This window comes from Macaca mulatta, chromosome 16 (genome assembly GCF_049350105.2).
Source record: "Macaca mulatta isolate MMU2019108-1 chromosome 16, T2T-MMU8v2.0, whole genome shotgun sequence".
In the NCBI taxonomy this organism is placed as follows: domain Eukaryota; kingdom Metazoa; phylum Chordata; class Mammalia; order Primates; family Cercopithecidae; genus Macaca; species Macaca mulatta.
Window position 1 is genome coordinate 17,767,709 of NC_133421.1, and position 17,189 is coordinate 17,784,897.

General features: G+C 47.1%; 1 protein-coding gene and 1 long non-coding RNA gene across 3 annotated transcripts; one reads left to right on the forward strand and one right to left on the reverse strand.

Moving 5' to 3' along the window:
* Positions 1 to 753: 753 nt before the first annotated feature.
* Positions 754 to 11,936, forward strand: CENPV (centromere protein V). 2 transcript variants are annotated; one of them, XR_013406143.1, is made up of 5 exons: positions 754 to 1,202; positions 4,239 to 4,337; positions 5,718 to 5,787; positions 9,489 to 10,850; positions 11,180 to 11,936. XR_013406143.1 is itself a non-coding variant. In XM_015118717.3 (5 exons), the coding sequence occupies exons 1-5, from the start codon at positions 787 to 789 to the stop codon at positions 11,669 to 11,671; spliced, it is 825 nt and encodes a 274-aa protein (XP_014974203.2). In that variant the 5' UTR covers positions 754 to 786; the 3' UTR covers positions 11,672 to 11,936. The 2 variants fall into 2 exon arrangements, 1 of the variants encoding a protein (XP_014974203.2); XM_015118717.3 differs by having other exon boundaries at positions 9,489 to 9,603; positions 11,547 to 11,936.
* LOC144335351 (uncharacterized) lies at positions 8,808 to 9,433 on the reverse strand. The gene is made up of 2 exons (XR_013406146.1): positions 9,290 to 9,433; positions 8,808 to 8,889 (listed from the first exon to the last, which is right to left on the reverse strand). It is a non-coding gene; the product is annotated as an uncharacterized LOC144335351 (long non-coding RNA).
* Positions 11,937 to 17,189: the final 5,253 nt, after the last annotated feature.

Sequence of the window (17,189 nt, forward strand, 5' to 3'; positions counted from 1 at the left end):
GAAAAAAAAAAAGAAGAAGAAGAAGAAAGAAGAAGAACTTAAAGACGTAGAAAAATAAAAATGAGTCAAAAAAAAAAAAAACGCGAGTTCTTTGCAGATATGATTAAAATAGAGCAACTAATAGGTTTGGGGACCATCTGGGTTCCATCAACGATTCTTGTGCCTTTTGTCTTTAAACTTTGGTGCTGCATTCATCAAAATCATACTAATGAAATTCGATGCGCCGGGTCATTCATTTAATTAAAATGAAACCCTAAATCTGTTGACTATTGGTATCCTCATGACACTGTTCTATAATGTGACAGAAAAGACGAAGGTGAAGAACTATGGTTTTGGCCGCTGTTACCCAGGAGGTAGCAGGTGGCAGGCCGTTTACACAAATTAACTCGTTTTTGCAGACGAAGTTACCCTAGGCTGCCCGCTCGGATGAGCCTGCGAATTCAGGCCCGACCCAGGCCCCTCCAGGTCAGGAAGGTACGAAGAGCCCGCTGGATTCACACAAGGCAGGGGCGCCTTCGCAGGTGCGAGTGGATTCTGGGTATCGCGAGCGTAGGCCGGGCGCAGCCCCTCTGGGCCTGCGGGACTGAACAGGCAGGTGCGTCCCAGCGGCCGGGCGGGCCGGGTCTCCCTCCTGCGGGCAGGCGCCTGGCTGCGGGACGCGGCGGGCGGAGCGGGGGAGCCGGGCGCAGCGCCCCCTGGGCCTGAAGACTGGCGGGCGGCGGGGGCGCGCGCGGGCCAGCGGGGGCGCGCCGCGTTGCGAGGCCTGCGCGCCAGGCTGCGGGAGCCATGCGGCGATCGAGGAGCTCTGCGGCCGCCAAGCTGCGCGGGCAGAAGCGGTCCGGGGCCTCCGGGGCCTCCGCGGCCTCCGGGGCCCCCGCGGCCGCTGCCTCGGCCCCCAGCGCCATCCGCACACGGCGCTCCGCGATCCAGGCCGAGAGCAAGAGCCAGGCGGCGGCGAAGCCGCCGTCGGAGAAGCCGCGGCTGAGGCGCTCGTCGCCGCGGGCCCAGGAGGAGGGCCCGGGGGAGCCGCCGCCGCCGCCGGAGCTGGCGTTGCTCCCGCCACCGCCGCCGCCGACTCCCGCGACCCCGACGTCCTCGGCGTCCAACCTGGATCTGGGCGAGCAGCGGGAGCGCTGGGAGACGTTCCAGAAGCGGCAGAAGCTCACCTCCGAGGGCGCCGCCAAGCTCCTGCTGGACACCTTGTGAGTGCGGCGGGCCGGGACGCGCGGGAGCCGGTGCCACGCGGACCCCTCGGCAGGAGTCGGGCTCGCCGCCCGCGCGCAGGCCTTGGGCGCCTTTCAGCTCTGATCCTTCCACGTTACGGAGCCGACGCGGCTCCCCCGTTAGCACTGGGGTTGTTCGCTAATTCTAAGGGCGGCGGGGCGGTGCTTCTAGGGCTCTGTGGTCCGGGAATTGAAAGGGGGCTTCGTCCGGAGCTTGAGGGCGCGCGCGGCCGTCTTGGGACACAAAGGGTCTTTCCCGGCTACAAGCATCGTGCTCGGGGACGTTGTCTCTTGCTGGCGCGCAAAGGGTGTGGGGGCCTTTCCTAATGAAAAGAAGATATATCCCACGGCTTTCTCTTACCCGAATCCCGTTTTTTTTATGTTTGCACACGTGTTTTTGAGGGTAGGTGGAAGGGAAAGGTAGAATCGCTGAAGCAAGCATGAGTAGTTTTGAACTAACTGGGAAGCGAAATCCCGTCATTGTTCCAGGCACTGCCAGGGAGGGAGCAGGGGGCGGGGGTTATTGATCTGGGAGAGAAGCGCGCGCAAAGAGATGCTCCGGCGGCGGCGGCGGGGATGCCTGCGCAAGGAGGCTTTTATGTGCTCCGCCAGCTAATGCTCCCGGCCGCTTGTCGTCCTGGCTGCTCCGCAGTCTTTTAGATGTCCCAATGAGCATCCCGAGTGTCCGCAAGTTAGAAAAGAGCTGTTAACTGGGGTGTTAAAGGGCTGCCTTCTTTTCTCCAAATGTGATCTGGATTCCTGCTTCAGGGAAAAGTTGTGCTACGGAGAGATATTTTAACGGCCTGATAATGTATTTCAGTGTCAATTTTACGAATTAAAAAGAACAATCAAAACACTAGGGGGAAAGACCGACAAGAATAACCTAGCAGTTGCATAACCTGAGAATTACTTCTTTTCTTGAACGTGTTCCTTTGAGCTGCTTGCAGAAGAAATTCTCTTAGTTAGGATGGGTCGTCCCCGACAGAAGATATATATTTGGTTTTCTGTGTGCTTCATACATATTTGGTTTTCTCTGTGCTTCACTTTTTGGTTTTTCATCTTGGACTGCACACTGAATTTTTAAAAAACGTTCATCCATCAAACATTTTTTGAGTACCTATGGGGTAACGGCTGCCTCTGGGCAGAAGGAATATGAAGATCCTTAGGAATGTAAAACTCATGGTGTCTTCAAGGCATACAGAAAAAGAAAAAAAAAAGGAATGTAAAACTCAAATTTGAGGTAAATTTTGACTTTAAGACAAACTGATAAATGGTCAAGAAAAAGATTTAAAATAGTGACATAAAAGAGATGTTTTTCTCCCACTAGATTGCCATGACTTTGTACTTATAAAGTCCACTAAATTATATTCAAAAAGTGTGTATAACTGTACCATTTTCATTACAATATTGTATAGAAAAAAGTTTGGGAGAATATATAGCAAATAATTACCTGTAGATCCCTCTGGGTGTAAAGATTACAGGAGGCTTTCACTTTGAGCACTCTCAGATACTGTAAAGTTTGGATTTTTTACAATAAGCATTATGTATGCCCCCAAAATTAAAATACATAAACTTGTAAAGAAACATGAAAAAATGATCAGTCTTAATCATGCAAATTAAAACTGCAGTGAGCTATTTTTCCTATGATTATTGCCGGAGACTGTACTGTGAAATGTTTTCTCATTTGTGTATCGGGTAAGAGTGTTCAGTCCTTTTGGAAAGCAATTTTATGACATTTATCAGATCTTAATGTTCATTTCTGAGTTTGGCTTATATATAAGCTTTAAAAGGATTAAAATGGTATATAGGCCAGGTGAGGTGGCTTACGCCTGTAATCCCAGCACCTTGGGAGGCCAAGGCGGGCGGATCACCTGAGGTGGGGAGTTTGAGACCAGCCTGACCAAATGGAGAAACCCTGTCTCTACTATAAATACAAAATTAGCCAGGTGTGGTGGAGCATGCCTGTAACCCCAGCTACTCAGGAGGCTGAGGCAGGAGAATTGTTTGAATACTGGAGGCAGAGGTTGCAGTGAGCAGAGATTGTGCCACTGTACTCCAGCCTGGGCAACAAGAATGAAACTCTGTCTCAAAAAAAAAAAAAAATTGTATGTAATGTGTATTACAACTATATAAAACGCCTGTGTATGAAGAATAGTGGAAAGAAATAGAGTAAAAATATGAGCCTTTATTAACTTTCTCAAAAGGCTCTTCGGAACCTCTGGACTTGATTGAGTACCCAGTCTTAATTTTCATAGCAGCCTGTACCTCCTTTATCACAATCATAATTAATTATTATTTGAGTAATTTGTTAATGTCGGTAAGGGCAGCAATCGTGTCTGCTGTGTCTTGTTTACTGTTCTCTCCTTCGTGCCCAGCTCATAAAAATTTTTAGTATTTCAGGCTGGGAGTGGTGGCTCATGCCTATAATTCCAGCACTTTGGGAGTCCAAGGTGGGTGGATCACGAGGTCAGGAGTTCAAGACCAGCTTGGCCAAGATGGTGAAACCCTATCTCTACTAAATACAAAAATTAGCAGGGTGTGGTGGCAGGCATTTGTAATCCCAGCTACTTGGGAGGCTGAGGCAGAAGAATTGCTTGAACCCAGGCGGCAGAGGTTGCAGTGAGCCAAGATTGCACCACTGCACTCTAGCCTGGGCAATAGAGTGAGACTCCATCTCCAAAAAAAAAAAAAAAAAAATTTGTATTTGACATATAAATAAAAATGTTTGGTAGTGGGTTAGGATCCCTCACATTTTCGAAATGTTTGGAATGTTCTATTTTGCAACTTAATACAATTTAAGAAATTGGAGAAAAGAGAGCTCATAGATAAAGAAGGTGCTGAAACCATTCTTGACTTAGAAAATTGACAGTATCTCCCTAAAAGCAGAAGTGCATTTGGTTGTCATGTAGAAAAGACTTTTGTCTAATCTTACGTCTTTCATTCAACAACGAAAAGAAAGAGAGCAGGAGGTACCTATTCAGAAATTCTTATCTTTCTGATTTTTGTTTCATTTAGTGAATACCAGGGCCTGGTGAAGCACACAGGAGGCTGCCACTGTGGAGCAGTTCGTTTTGAAGTTTGGGCCTCAGCAGACTTGCATATATTTGACTGCAAGTGAGTATTTTTTTTTCCCCCTAAATTGACTTAAAAGAATTTCAGAGTTAAAATGCAGTATTTCAAAATAATCTGGGGAGTTGGGGTACAGAGGAAACACTGGCCATGGGGTACAGAGGAAACACTGGCCATGGGGTACAGAGGAAACACTGGCCATGGGGTACAGAGGAAACACTGGCCATGGGGTACAGAGGAAACACTGGCCATGGGGTACAGAGGAAACACTGGCCATGGGCTGGTAGCTGCTGAAGTCAGGTGATGGGGACAGAAAGTTCATTGTTCTATTCTTTCTCCTTTTGTGTGGCTCACCACAGAGCTTCAACAGCATGGCCCAGGTGAGACAGAGCAGGGTCCTCAGGGCTTGTGACTTGTGGCAGCGTCACCCTCAGACTGACACTGCTGAGGAGCCGGGGGCGGTTAGCTGCAGGTGTGCCTGGCTGGGTACTGAATGGAAAGCCTTGGGCAGAATCTTCGTAGGAGTCTGGAGTTGGGGAGAATTGGAGGGTGCTTTAGTGAAGGGTGTGTACACCTAGAGGCTCCCCAGGCCCTACACTCTCGCTCTGCTCTTTGGTTGAGGCAGATGGTGCTGCTGGCTGTGGAGGGCCTGATTTGTACCACCTTCCCCGGCATTATGATGGAGCAGGGACGACAGGCTCTGGCTTTGGGACCCAAAGTTGGCATGCAGCTAATTATTTAACAGCATCCAGTCCTTTTTGCCCCTAGGTACCGGAATTATATATGAATAATAAGCACATACGATGGAATTACTCAAATGGAGAACTGACCAGGCTACTAACAATAGAGTCCAGATTGGAAAAGAAGCACTGTGGAATAACTTGTGAGAGGATTCTATACTAAATTAGAACTTTTTCAAAGGTGGCCTGAAAAGAGGGGACTTCAGTTTAATTCCAGAGATGGTAATTCTGGGGACGTGTTTTACTTGGAGCTGGACTTTTTGTGACATGGTGATGAAGAAAGAGGGCAACCTAAACATCCTTGTCCATTTTTGATGTGGATGTCTCAGAGACATCAGGTTGTAGAAGTGTCTGAAATTTGTTTTCTAAGTGTCTCTGAAGTCCAGCGCCTCTCCTTCACTATAAAGAACTGGGGGGTGGGCAGTACAGACGTGTCTGTTGGTCCTGTGTTCTGAGCATTGCAGAGCCTCGACTGCTGACTTGGGACCCCCCTGGGCTCTGCTGTACCTGCAAACCAGAGGCCCTGGATATCCAGGCCTTTGCCCCAGCTCCTCAGCCCTGGATGGTACTGAAAAGAGCCTTATCTGTGGGGTCGGCTGGCTCTGAAAACATATCAGGCTGGGCTGCTCAGGCACAGAGGACGCAGGTGGCTGCTCACAATCTGGAATTTGCTCTCTTTTTGTAGCTGCAGCATTTGCAAGAAGAAGCAGAATAGACACTTCATTGTTCCAGCTTCTCGCTTCAAGCTCCTGAAGGTCAGTGCTTAAGAGCAGGGTCAAAGAGTGCAGAACGCATTGGTGAGATTTACAACACTCCCCAACGAACCCTCAGCATGCCCTCTGTAGCATGGGAGGGGCCTGGAGCTTAGCAGGGCCTCTCACAGGCTTTGGTTTCAGATTGACATTTAAAAGGTGGGCTGGGCGCAGTGGCTCACGCCTGTAATCCCAGCACTTTGGGAGGCCAAGATGGGTGGATCATCTGAAGTCAGGAGTTGAGGACCAGCCTGGCCAACATGGTGAAACCCTATCTTTACTAAAAATACAAAAATTAGCTGAGCATGGTGGTGCATGCCTGTAATCCCAGCTACTTGGGAGGCCACGACAGGAGAATCACTTGAACCTGGGAGGCGGATGTTGCAGTGAGCCAAGATCGCGCCATTGCACTCCAGCCTGGTTGATGAGCGAAACTCCATCTCAAAAAAAAATGAAAATAAAAAATAAAAGGTTGTGTTATTTTTTACCTTTATTTTTTGGAGGCCTATTTGGTATTGTGGAAACATTTTCAAATTCAGAGAATCAAAAAACAATAAAATCACCTAAATCCTATCAACTAAAGGTAACCACTGTTAATATTTTGGTGTCTGTCCTTGTGTATAATTTTCTACTCTGAGAAAATACATCTGAGACTACATCTAAACCTATTGTCTTATGTTTATTAAATAGAATTTTACCATTCTTTTTGTTGATAATCTGCTTATCTCATTTCCCAATGAAAAACTTATATACATATTTTTAACTTTAATTTTATTATTTTGGGGAATTTTTTGTACTTGGTACAAAATTTGAAAGGTAGAAGAAAATATATATATACACAGTGAAAAGTCTTTCCCTACTGTCCCCATGCCCCAGTCTCCCTCTTCCCCACAGCCGATTTCCTAGTCTACTTATCCCATCACTGTCTCTGCATCATTGCACTTCTAGGTTGAGTCCAGTTTTTTTCTGATTATCAACAACACTGTGGTGAACCTCCTTGGTATACATTTTTGACAATTTAGAAATTTTTTCTTCGGGATCAATTCTCTTAGAAATAAGTTATCTGGCTATTCTGGGCACACTTCTATACCCTGCTCTACAAGGAGCAGTGAAAAAAAAAAAAAGAGAGCGCTTTAATTCCATCCAGATAATGCTGGATGGCTTGGGACCACCTGGTAGTCCTTTGCTGCTTTTCTGTGCTGCAGTGGCTATGGAGTGAGCAAGGCTCCTCAGGGAGCTATTTCTATAGGAAGCACAATTCTGGATGGTATGTTAGTGGCTGGGGAAGCGTAAAGAGGGTTAACAATGATAAGAAACCTCTACCCCCTCCCCTTCAGCTGTCTGATTTCTCTCCCTAAAGGTAGGCCATTGTTTCTTGGATCCCTCTTCAAAGATACACATGCATATAAAAGCACATACAGGCCAGGCAGGGTGGCTCATGCCTGTAGTCCTAGCACTTTGGAAGGCCAAGGCGGGCAGATCACTTGAGCCCAGGAGTTCAACTCCAGCCTGGGCAACACAGTGAGACCCCCATGTCTACAGAAAATAAAAAAATCAGCTAGGCATGGTGTTGCATGACTATAGTCCCAGCTACTCGGGAGGCTGAGGTGGGAGAATCACTTGAACCTGGGAGGTCAAGGCTGCAGTAAGCCGTGATCATACCACTGCACTTCAGCCTGGGTAACAGTGAGACCTTGTCTCAAAAAACAAAACAAAACAAAAACAAAAAACAACACACATACCAGTATATAGCCTTAAAAAAAAAAAAAAAGAAAAAAGAAATGGTAGTATACCACATACATTGTTTTATACCTTGCTTAACTTTTTTTTTGAGACAGTCTCACTCTGTCGCCTAGGCTGGAGTGCAGTGGTGTGATCTCGGCTCACTGTAACCTCCGCCTCCCAGGCTCATGTGATTCTTCTGCCTCAGCCTCCTGAGTAGCTGGGACTGCAGGTGCCCGCCACCACATCTGGCTAATTTTTATATTTTTAGTAGAGTCGAGTTTTTGCCATGTTGGCCAGGCTGGTCTTGAACTCCTGACCTCAAGTGATCTGCCCACCTTGGCCTCCCAAAGTGCTGGGATTACAGGCATGAGCCACTGTGCCTGGCCTATACCTGGCTTAACTTTGTAACCTTGGCAATTGTTCCATGTTAGTATTTGTAGCGCTGTCTCATTCTTCTCAAAAGTCGGAGAATATTCCATTTTATGAGTGTCCATAATGCCTAACGGGTCCTCTATTGATGGACATTTTCAATTTTTTCAATCTTTAGCCTTTATAAATGGTGCTATAGTATCTATATACCTATGTCATTGAGACATTTGTAATACATTTGTAAGATAAATTTCAAGAAATGGAATTATGTGCTAAAGCGTATGTACGCTTTAAAATTTTGGTAGATATTGGTGAATTGTACCAATTCCTATTCCTGTGACTGATGTATGAGAGCACATATTTCTCTACATACTTGTCAATACCATGTTAACAGCTTTGATTTTGCCCACCTGACAGTGAAATACATCTCACTGAAGTTCATTTAGGTGAGCATTTCATAGGCTAAAGAGTGATTTATTTTTCTATCTGAACTGGCCATTCATGTCCTTTGTCCAGTCTCCCATTTGTATTATCCATTAAGGAAATTAGCCTATCTATGATGTCTGGCAAATATTTTTTTCCTGGTTTGTCCTTTGTGGATAAATTAAGCACAGCCATCTGTTTTCTTAAGACCTTGAGTCGTTCTGTTTGGGGACATGGAGAGCCAGACCCTTGGGTAAACTGTTTCTCCACATAGGCCCTAGGAAGCAAGCTCTCTCCCTCCCTGATGTGATGTATGAGGGAAGGCTCAAGGCTCAATTCTGTGTGCAGCTGACCTAAGGGAAGCTGTAAGCTGTCACGCTGCAGACTGACATGACTCTGTATAGTGTAGATGGGTCTCTGTCCTCAAGAAGGTCCCAGTCTCTTACAGGAGATAGGAAGTGGCCTCTTAATACAAAGAGCCCTACAAAAGACCTCCCCCCATTAAATTTTTTTCAATATGTATTTTTTAATGGTGCAGTCTCAGCTCACCGCAGCCTCCACCTCCCCAGGCTCAACTGATGCTCCTACCTCAGCCACCCAAGTAGCTGGGACTACAGGTGTGCGCCACTGCACCTGGCTAATTTCTGGAGTTTTTTTTGTAGAAACAGGGTTTTGCCATGTTGCCCAGGTTGGTCTTGAACTTCTGGGCTCAAGCAATCCGCCTGCCTCGGTCTCTCAAAGTGTTGGGATTACAGGCGTGAGCCATCATGCCTGGCCAAAGATGTATTTTTTAAGTGACAAAAAAAATCTCTTTGTGGCCAGGCATGGTGGCTCACACCTGTAATCCCAGCACTTTGGGAGGCCGAGGCAGATGAATCACGAGGTCAGGAGTTCGAGACCAGCCTGGCCAACATGGTGAAACCCTGTCTGTACTAAAAATACAAAAAATTAGCCGGTCTTGGGGGCACGCGCTTGTAATTCCAGCTACTTGGGAGGCTGAGGCAGGAAAATCTCTTGAACCTGGGCAGGCGGAGGTTGCAGTGAGCCAAGATCGTGCCACTGCACTCCAGCCTGAGAGACAGTGGGAGACTCTGTCTCGAAAAATAAATAAATAAATAAATAAACAAACAAACAAACAAACAAAGCTCTTTGTAAAAAAGAACACCCGTTTGTCTCTTTTCACCTAGGGAGCTGAGCACATAACGACTTACACATTCAATACTCACAAAGCCCAGCACACCTTCTGTAAGAGATGTGGCGTTCAGAGCTTCTATACTCCACGCTCAAACCCTGGAGGCTTCGGTGAGTAATGGGGATGGACTGCAAGCTCAGGGGGACACAGAGAGGCCCGTGGTGCTCTCACTTAAAGTCTTGGTTGGACAGGGGGACACTGACTAGACCCTGTCACATGCGTATCTTAGAGGAACAGGGCTCCTCAGCAGAGCGCTTTCCACGTGATAGAATGTGAGTTGGGCTCTGGTGAAACTTGTCTGAATCCCATATCTGAATGTGGTGAAGTTGGACTCGGAGCCCATCCAGGTTGTGATTCTCATTCACTGGTGCTGCCAGAGCTGGTGTTGCTGGGGATCGTGTTGAAGGGTAGGGAGTAGAGGGGTGGGGAGATGGGCTTGTGGGGCCAGGGGAGGCAGGTTTAATAATGACAGGGGTTAAGGGAGTGAAGGAGGCAAGATTGGGGAGCATTGATAATGCCATTTGAAAGCTTTTTGGTTGTTCAAAAATTAGGCAGGACTGGCTGGCTGCGGTGGCTCACACCTGTATCCCAGCACTTTGGGAGGCCAAAGTGGGAGGATTTCTTGAGCTCAGGAGTTTGAGACCAGCCTGGGAAACATAGCAAGACCCTATTTCTGTTCTTTCTAAAAAATAAACAAGCAGGGGACCCTCCAAGCCCCGCTTCAGGGCCTACTTGGGTCTGACAGTTGTTGAGAATCATACCAATTGTAGTGTGAATTGAAGGGGAAAGCAGAGGTGGAAGATGTTCCTGAGGACTCTTGTTCTCTGGGTCAGTGCAGCCTCCAGAGCTGCGAGAGCAGCTGTGACTGTCAGTGTCTTTTGCTTTATGTCAGTGTCTTTTGCAGAGGGGTGCATGGTGTCATCCTTACCGCACCCCCATTGCTTCAGGGGCTCTGTTCCTCATCTGTCACATGGAGACTCATTCCTGTCTACCTCGCAGAACAGGAAAGAGTTTTGAAAAGTATGAAATCTTGTACAAATGGGAAGACATTTAATTCTTAGAAAGTTATCTATCTAAGGCCAGGCGTGGTGGCTCACCTGAGGTCAGGAGTTCGAGACCAGCCTGACCAACATGGAGAAACCCTGTCTCTACTAAAAATACAAAAGTAGCCAGGCTTTGGTAGTGCACACCTGTAATCCCAGCTACTTGGGAGACTGACGCAGGAGAATCACTTGAACCCGGGAGGCAGAGGTTGCCAAGAGCCAAGATCACACCATTGTACTCCAGCCTGGGCAACAAGAGCTAAACTCTGTCTCATAAAAAAGGAAAGAAAGTTATCTATCTAAACACAGGAAAGGCCTGTGAATTCTTTTTTTTTTTTTTTTTTTTTTTTTTTTTTTTTTTTTTTTTTTTTTGAGACGGAGTCTCACGCTGTTGCCCAGGCTGGAGTGCAGTGGCGCGATCTCGGCTCACTGCAAGCTCCGCCTCCCGGGTTCCCGCCATTCTCCTGCCTCAGCCTCCTGAGTAGCTGGGACTATAGGCGCCCGCCACCGCGCCCGGCTAATTTTTTGTATTTTTAGTAGAGACGGGGTTTCACTGTGGTCTCGATCTCCTGACCTTGTGATCCGCCCGCCTCGGCCTCCCAAAGTGCTGGGATTACAGGCTTGAGCCACCGCGCCCGGCCAGGCCTGTGAATTCTTTAGGCCGCCAGTCAGAGATTGCTCTGGGCTGTGCCTTTCTGCATGTTGTACTGTCAGCTTGGTATTGAATGATGTCTAGCCTTGGCCATCCCTGGTTCAGGGAGTGTGATTCCCATCTGGCAGCTGAGGAAAGTGAGCCAGAGGGCTGAAGCGGTAGGCTAGAGCCAGTGCTTTCCGAGCCAGCTGGCAGCCTGTGGGTCTCATCGCTGAAGCCATAAGCTGTGGCATATCCTTTGGAATCCCTAATGTGTAGCATGATGATGCCTGCAGGTGGGAGCTTATCCAGGAGCCAGTACACCATCTGGTCTCACTCATACTGAGGATCCCTCTTTGTCTGTGCCACTTTCTCCTAGGAATCGCCCCCCACTGCCTGGATGAGGGCACTGTGAGGAGTATGGTCACTGAGGAATTCAATGGCAGTGATTGGGAGAAGGCCATGAAAGAGCACAAGACCATCAAGAACATGTCTAAAGAGTGAGCTTCTGCCTCTCCTGCCCTGAAAAGGAGGAATGATTGGGGCCAGCAACTTTGCTTTCCTTGCCGTGCCTCGGTGGTGCTCCTAAATGTGGCTGACCTGGGCTGCTGGTTCCGTTAACTAGGGCCATCTTGATCTCTGCAGTTTGCTCCAGCTACCAGTTTCTTTAGGCAGCTCTTTGTCCTCCCTCTGCCCAGATTTTGATGTAGTCTAGTTGACATCCTTCTCTTCCCAACTTTTGTGTGATCTTTTAGGAAAAAAAAATAAATATTTTTAACATTAAAGCAGTTACTTTGGTTTATCATTTCTTTTGTACTGTGATTTGCTTCTGAGGCCAGTCGATTAATAGCAGATATATACTCAGCACTATCAAGATGTTTGCAACCAGGCATTGTGGCTTAAGCCTGTAGTTCCAGCTAGTCTGGAGGGTTGATCGAGCCCAGGAGGTTGAGGCTGCAGTGAGCTGTGTTCACGCCACTGCACTCCAGCCTGGGTGACAGAATGAGACTGTCTCGGAAAAAAAAAAAAAAAAGTTTGTAGCCAAATTGGAAAGAAGACATAAACAATTATTAAAAATGGAAGATTGTGGCCGGGCATGGTGGCTCACACCTGTAATCCCAGCACTTTGGGAGGCTGAGGCGGGTGGATTACTTGAGGTCAGGAATTCGAGACCAGCCTGGCCAACATGTTGAGACCCTGTCTCTACTAAAATTACAAAAATTAGCTGGGCATGGTGGTGTGTGCCTGTAGTACCCAGCTACTTGTGAGGCTGAGGCAGGAGAATCACTTGAACCTGAGAGGCAGAGGTTGCAGTGAGTGGAGATTGCGCCACTGCACTCCAGCCTGGGTGATGGAGTGAGACTCCATCTCAAAAAAGAAAAAAAAAAAAAAAAAAAAGGCTGGGCACCATGGCTCACACCTGTCATCCTAGCACTTTGGGATGCCAAGGCAGGTGGATCACCTGAGGTCGGGTATTTGAGACCAGGCTGGCCAACATGGTGAAACCCCATTTCTACTAAAAATACAGATTAGCCTGGTGTGGTGGTGGGCGCTTGTAATCCCAGCTACTCAGGAGGCTGAGGCAGGATAATTGCTTGAACCCAGGAGGCAGAGGTTGTAGTGAGCCAAGATTGCACCACTGCACTCCAGCCTGGGTGACAGTATAAGACTGTCTCAAAAAAAAAAAAAAAAATTGTGAATGGTTACAATCCATGTGAGCTGTAAAGATAATAAGAGCTCTAAGAGTTCAAAGGAGAGAATTCAGGGAAGCCTTGAGGAGAGAATGATTTGAGTCTATTTTTAAAAAGTTAAATCAGCTTCTAATTTCTTTTTCAGTTGTAAAATACACATAAAATTTACCATAAACAATTTATTTAGAGACAGTCTCCCTCTTGAGTTATTTTGAGACTGTCTTGCTCTGTCACCTAGGCTGGAGTGCAGTACATGAACATGGCTCACTATAGCCTTGACTTAGACTTAGATCTCCCCACTCTTAGCTTCTGGAGTAGCTGGGACTACAGGTGTGTGCCACTACATCCGGCTAATATTTTTTGTAGAGACAAGGTCACTCCATGTTGCCCAGGCTGGTCTCAAACTCCTGGGCTCAAGCAGTCCTCCTGCCTCGGCCTCCCAAAGTGTTGTGATTACAGGCATGAGCCACTGCACTTGGTCTTAACCATTTTTAAGTGTACAATTCAGCAGTGTTAAGTACATTCTCATTGTTGCGTGGCCAACACTGCCATCCATCTCCAGAACTCTTCACCTTGCAAAACTGAAACTCTGTACCCATGAAACAACAACTTTGATCCTATTTTTAAAGGAAGCAGGATTTCGGCTGGGCACGATATCTCATGCCTGTAATCCCTGCACTTTGGGAGGCCAAGGCAGGTGGATGGCCTGAGATCGGGAGTTCAAGACCAGCCTGGCCAATGTCGTGAAACCCTGTCTCTACTAAAAATACAAGAATTAGCCGGGCGCGGTGGCTCAAGCCTGTAATCCCAGCACTTTGGGAGGCCGAGGCGGGTGGATCACGAGGTCAGGAGATCGAGACCATCCTGGCTAACATGGTGAAACCCCGTCTCTACTAAAAATACAAAAAACTAGCCGGGCGTGGTGGCGGGCGCCTGTAGTCCCAGCTACTCGGAGGCTGAGGCAGGAGAATGGCGTGAACCTGGGAGGCGGAGCTTGCAGTGAGCCGAGATTGCGCCACTGCACTCCAGCCTGGGTGACACAGCGCGAGACTCCGTCTCAAAAAAAAAAAAAAAAAAAAAAGAATTAGTTGGGCGTGGTGGCAGGCACCTGTAATCCCAGCTACTCGGGAGGATGAGGCAGAATTGCTTGAACCCAGGAGGCGGAGGTTGCAGTGAGCTGTTTGCGCCATTGCACTCCAGCCTGGGCAACAAGAGCAAAACTCCGTCTCAATCAATCAATCAATCAATCAATAAAGGAAGCAATATTTAAGGAGACAGGAGAAGTAACTGTGAACAGAGGTACGCACACATGCGAAAGCCAGGCTGAAGCTGCATGTGGTGGTGCACACTTGTAGTTGCAGCTACTCAGGAAGCTGGGGACCTCATGGGCCCAGGAGTTTTGAGACTGCAGTGAGCTTGATGGTGTAATGCATTCCACCCTGGGAGACACAGCAAGACCTCATCTCAAAAAAAAAAAAAAAAAAAAAAAAAAAAAAGGCTGAATTGGAGGCTTTTAATGGGAAGAAGTAATGAAGAGATCAGAAAGGTATGTTGAGGATAGACTGGACGGTCTTGGATATTAGGCTCAGGAATTTGGCCTTTATTTTGTAGGCATTGGGAAGCTGTGACCACCTCTGAACAGGATGAATAAAGCCTGGCCTGATACCGTCTTTTGATTGGTTGCCATCTCCCTCTTTTCTTAACTTCACATTGCCCCATATTACTATCATATTAACTTTCCTCAAATATTCCTGCCATTACCAAATACTGAGTACAAATAATGGCAAATGCTTAATAAATATTTGCTCTTTGCTTTAGGCAAATTAATCATGAAATGATTTGTGAGGTAGACTAGACAAGGAAAAAGAACAGGGAGAAGAAATAAAGATCTCAGAACAAAGGTCTCTGAGGAAAAAAAAAACATTAAAAAAAAAAAGCCAAGTGTGGTGGCTCACACCTGTAATCCCAGCACTCTGGGAGGCCAAGATGGGTGGATCACCTGAGGACAGGAGTTCAAGACCAGCCTGGCCAATATGGTGAAACCCCATCTCTACTGAAAATACAAAAATTAGCTGGGCGTAGTGGCGTGTGCCTGTAATCCCAGCTACTCGGGACGCTGAGGCAGGAGAATGGCTTGAGCCCAGGAGGCAGAGGTTGCAGTAAGCTGAGATGACACCACTGACTCCAGCCTGGAAGACAGAGTGAGATTCTGTCTCAAAAACAAACAAACCAACAAGAAAGAAATATAGACAGCCAGGCCAGGCATGGTGACTCACACCTGTAATACAGCACTATGGGAGGCTGAGGCAGGAGGATTGCTTGAGCCCAGGAGTTCAAGACCAGCCTGGGCAATATAGTGAGACCCCCATCTCTACAGGAAACAATAAAATACAATAAAAATGGCAGTTTCTCGGTTTGCTGTGCTGGGGTTCTGTGTGGTAACTGCCTCTTCAGAATCACTGATGGCCAGGTTCACTCCTCAAGACTGGAAGGAACACCCACAAGGATGGGATTTTCGAGGTCAGAACGCCAGGTATTTTTAATTTTTAAAAAAATTTTTAAATTATACAGGGGCCAAGCACGGTGGCTCATACCTGTAATCCCAGTACTTTGGGAGAACATGGCAAAACCCTGTCTCTACTAAAAATACAAAAAATCAGGCCGGGCACGGTAGCTCACGCCTGCAATCCCAGCACTTTGGGAGGCCAAGGCAGGTGGATCACCTGAGGTCAGGAGTCTGAGACTAGCCTGGCCAACATGGCGAAACCCCATCTCTACTAAAAATACAAAAATTAGCCAGGCATGGTGGCAGGCACCTTTAATCCCAGCTACTAAGGAGGCTGAGGCAAGAGAATTGCTTGAACCTGGGAGGCGGTGGTTGTAGTCAGTCAAGATTGTGTGCCATTGCAATCCAGCCTGGGTGACAACGAGACTCTGTCTCAAAAATAAATAAATAAATAAATAAATAAATTAGCTGGGTGTGTTGTGCTCACCTGTAGACCTAATTACTCAGGAGGCTGAGGTGGGAGGATCACCTGAGCCCAGGAAGTTGAGGCTGCAGTGAGCTGTGATCACACCATTGCACTACAGCCTGGGTGACAGAGCGAGACTCCGTCTTAAAAAAAAACAACTTTTTTTTTTAGAGATATGTGATCACAGCTCACTGTAACCTTGAACTCCTTACTTCAAGCAATCCTACCACAGCCTACAGGTGTGTGCCACCACACCTGGCAAATTTTTAAAAATTTTTTGTAGAGATGGGGTCATGCTATGTTGCCCAGGCTGGTCTCAAACTCCTGGCCTCAAGTAAGCCTCCTGCCTCAGCCTCCCTAAGTGCTGGGGTTATAGGTGGGAGCCACAGAACCTGGTTGCATTTTTTTATTTAATCACATCTTGATCTTTTCATATCAATAAACATATCCTCATTATTAACTGTTGCGTAGAATAGCATACTGTGGGTATAGTTTATTTAGCTATTCTTTTTTTCATGGAAATTATGATTGTTTCCAGTTTTTTGCTACTACCAAGAGTGTTAACAGTGAACATTCTTGTACCTCTTTATACATACATATGTGTATTATTTGAGAATAGAGAAGTGGGATTGCTGAGCTGAAAGATATGCATTTGTTTTTTTTTTTTTTGAGATGGAGTTTCACTCTTGTTGCCCAGACTGGAGTGCAATGGCGTGACTTGGCTCACTGAAACCTCTGCCTTCCTAGTTCAAGGGATTCTCCAGCCTCAGCCTCCCAAGTAGCTGGGGTTACAGGCACCGGCCACCATGCCCAGCTAATTTGTTTTGTATTTTTTGTAGAGATGGGGTTTCACTATGTTGGCCAGGCTGGTCTCCAAACTCCTGAACTCATGATCCACCCACCTCGGCCTCTCAAAGTGCTGGGATTACAGGCATGAGCCACCACACCTGGCCGAGTTTTAATTTTTGATGGAGTCAAATTTATTAGTCTTTTTTTTTTTTGTCTTAATGGCTCTCTGACTTGGGTTTTCTGTTTTTGTGTGTGATTTCTTTCTTTCTTTTTTTTTTTTTTGAGATGGAGTCTGGCTCTGTTGCCTAGGCTGGAGTGCAATGGCATGATCTCGGCTCATTGCAACCTCCACCTCCTGGGTTCAAGCGATTCTCCTGCCTCAGCCTCAGCCTCCTGAGTAGCTGGGATTACAGGTGCGTGCCACCATGCCCAGCTAATTTTTGTATTTTTAGTAGAAACGGGGTTTCAACATGTTGGTCAGGCTGGTCTCAAACTCCTGACCTTGTGATCCACCTGCCTCAGCCTCCCGAAGTGCCAGGATTACAGGCGTGAGCCACCGCATCTGGCTGT

Coding starts and splice junctions, on each gene's coding strand:
- CENPV (XM_015118717.3), top strand. CDS start 787: ATGCGGCGATCGAGGAGCTCTGCGGCCGCCAAGCTGCGCGGGCAGAAG. Junction 1,203..4,238: donor AAGCTCCTGCTGGACACCTT/GTGAGTGCGGCG, acceptor TGTTTCATTTAG/TGAATACCAGGGCCTGGTGA. Junction 5,788..9,488: donor CTCGCTTCAAGCTCCTGAAG/GTCAGTGCTTAA, acceptor CTTTTCACCTAG/GGAGCTGAGCACATAACGAC.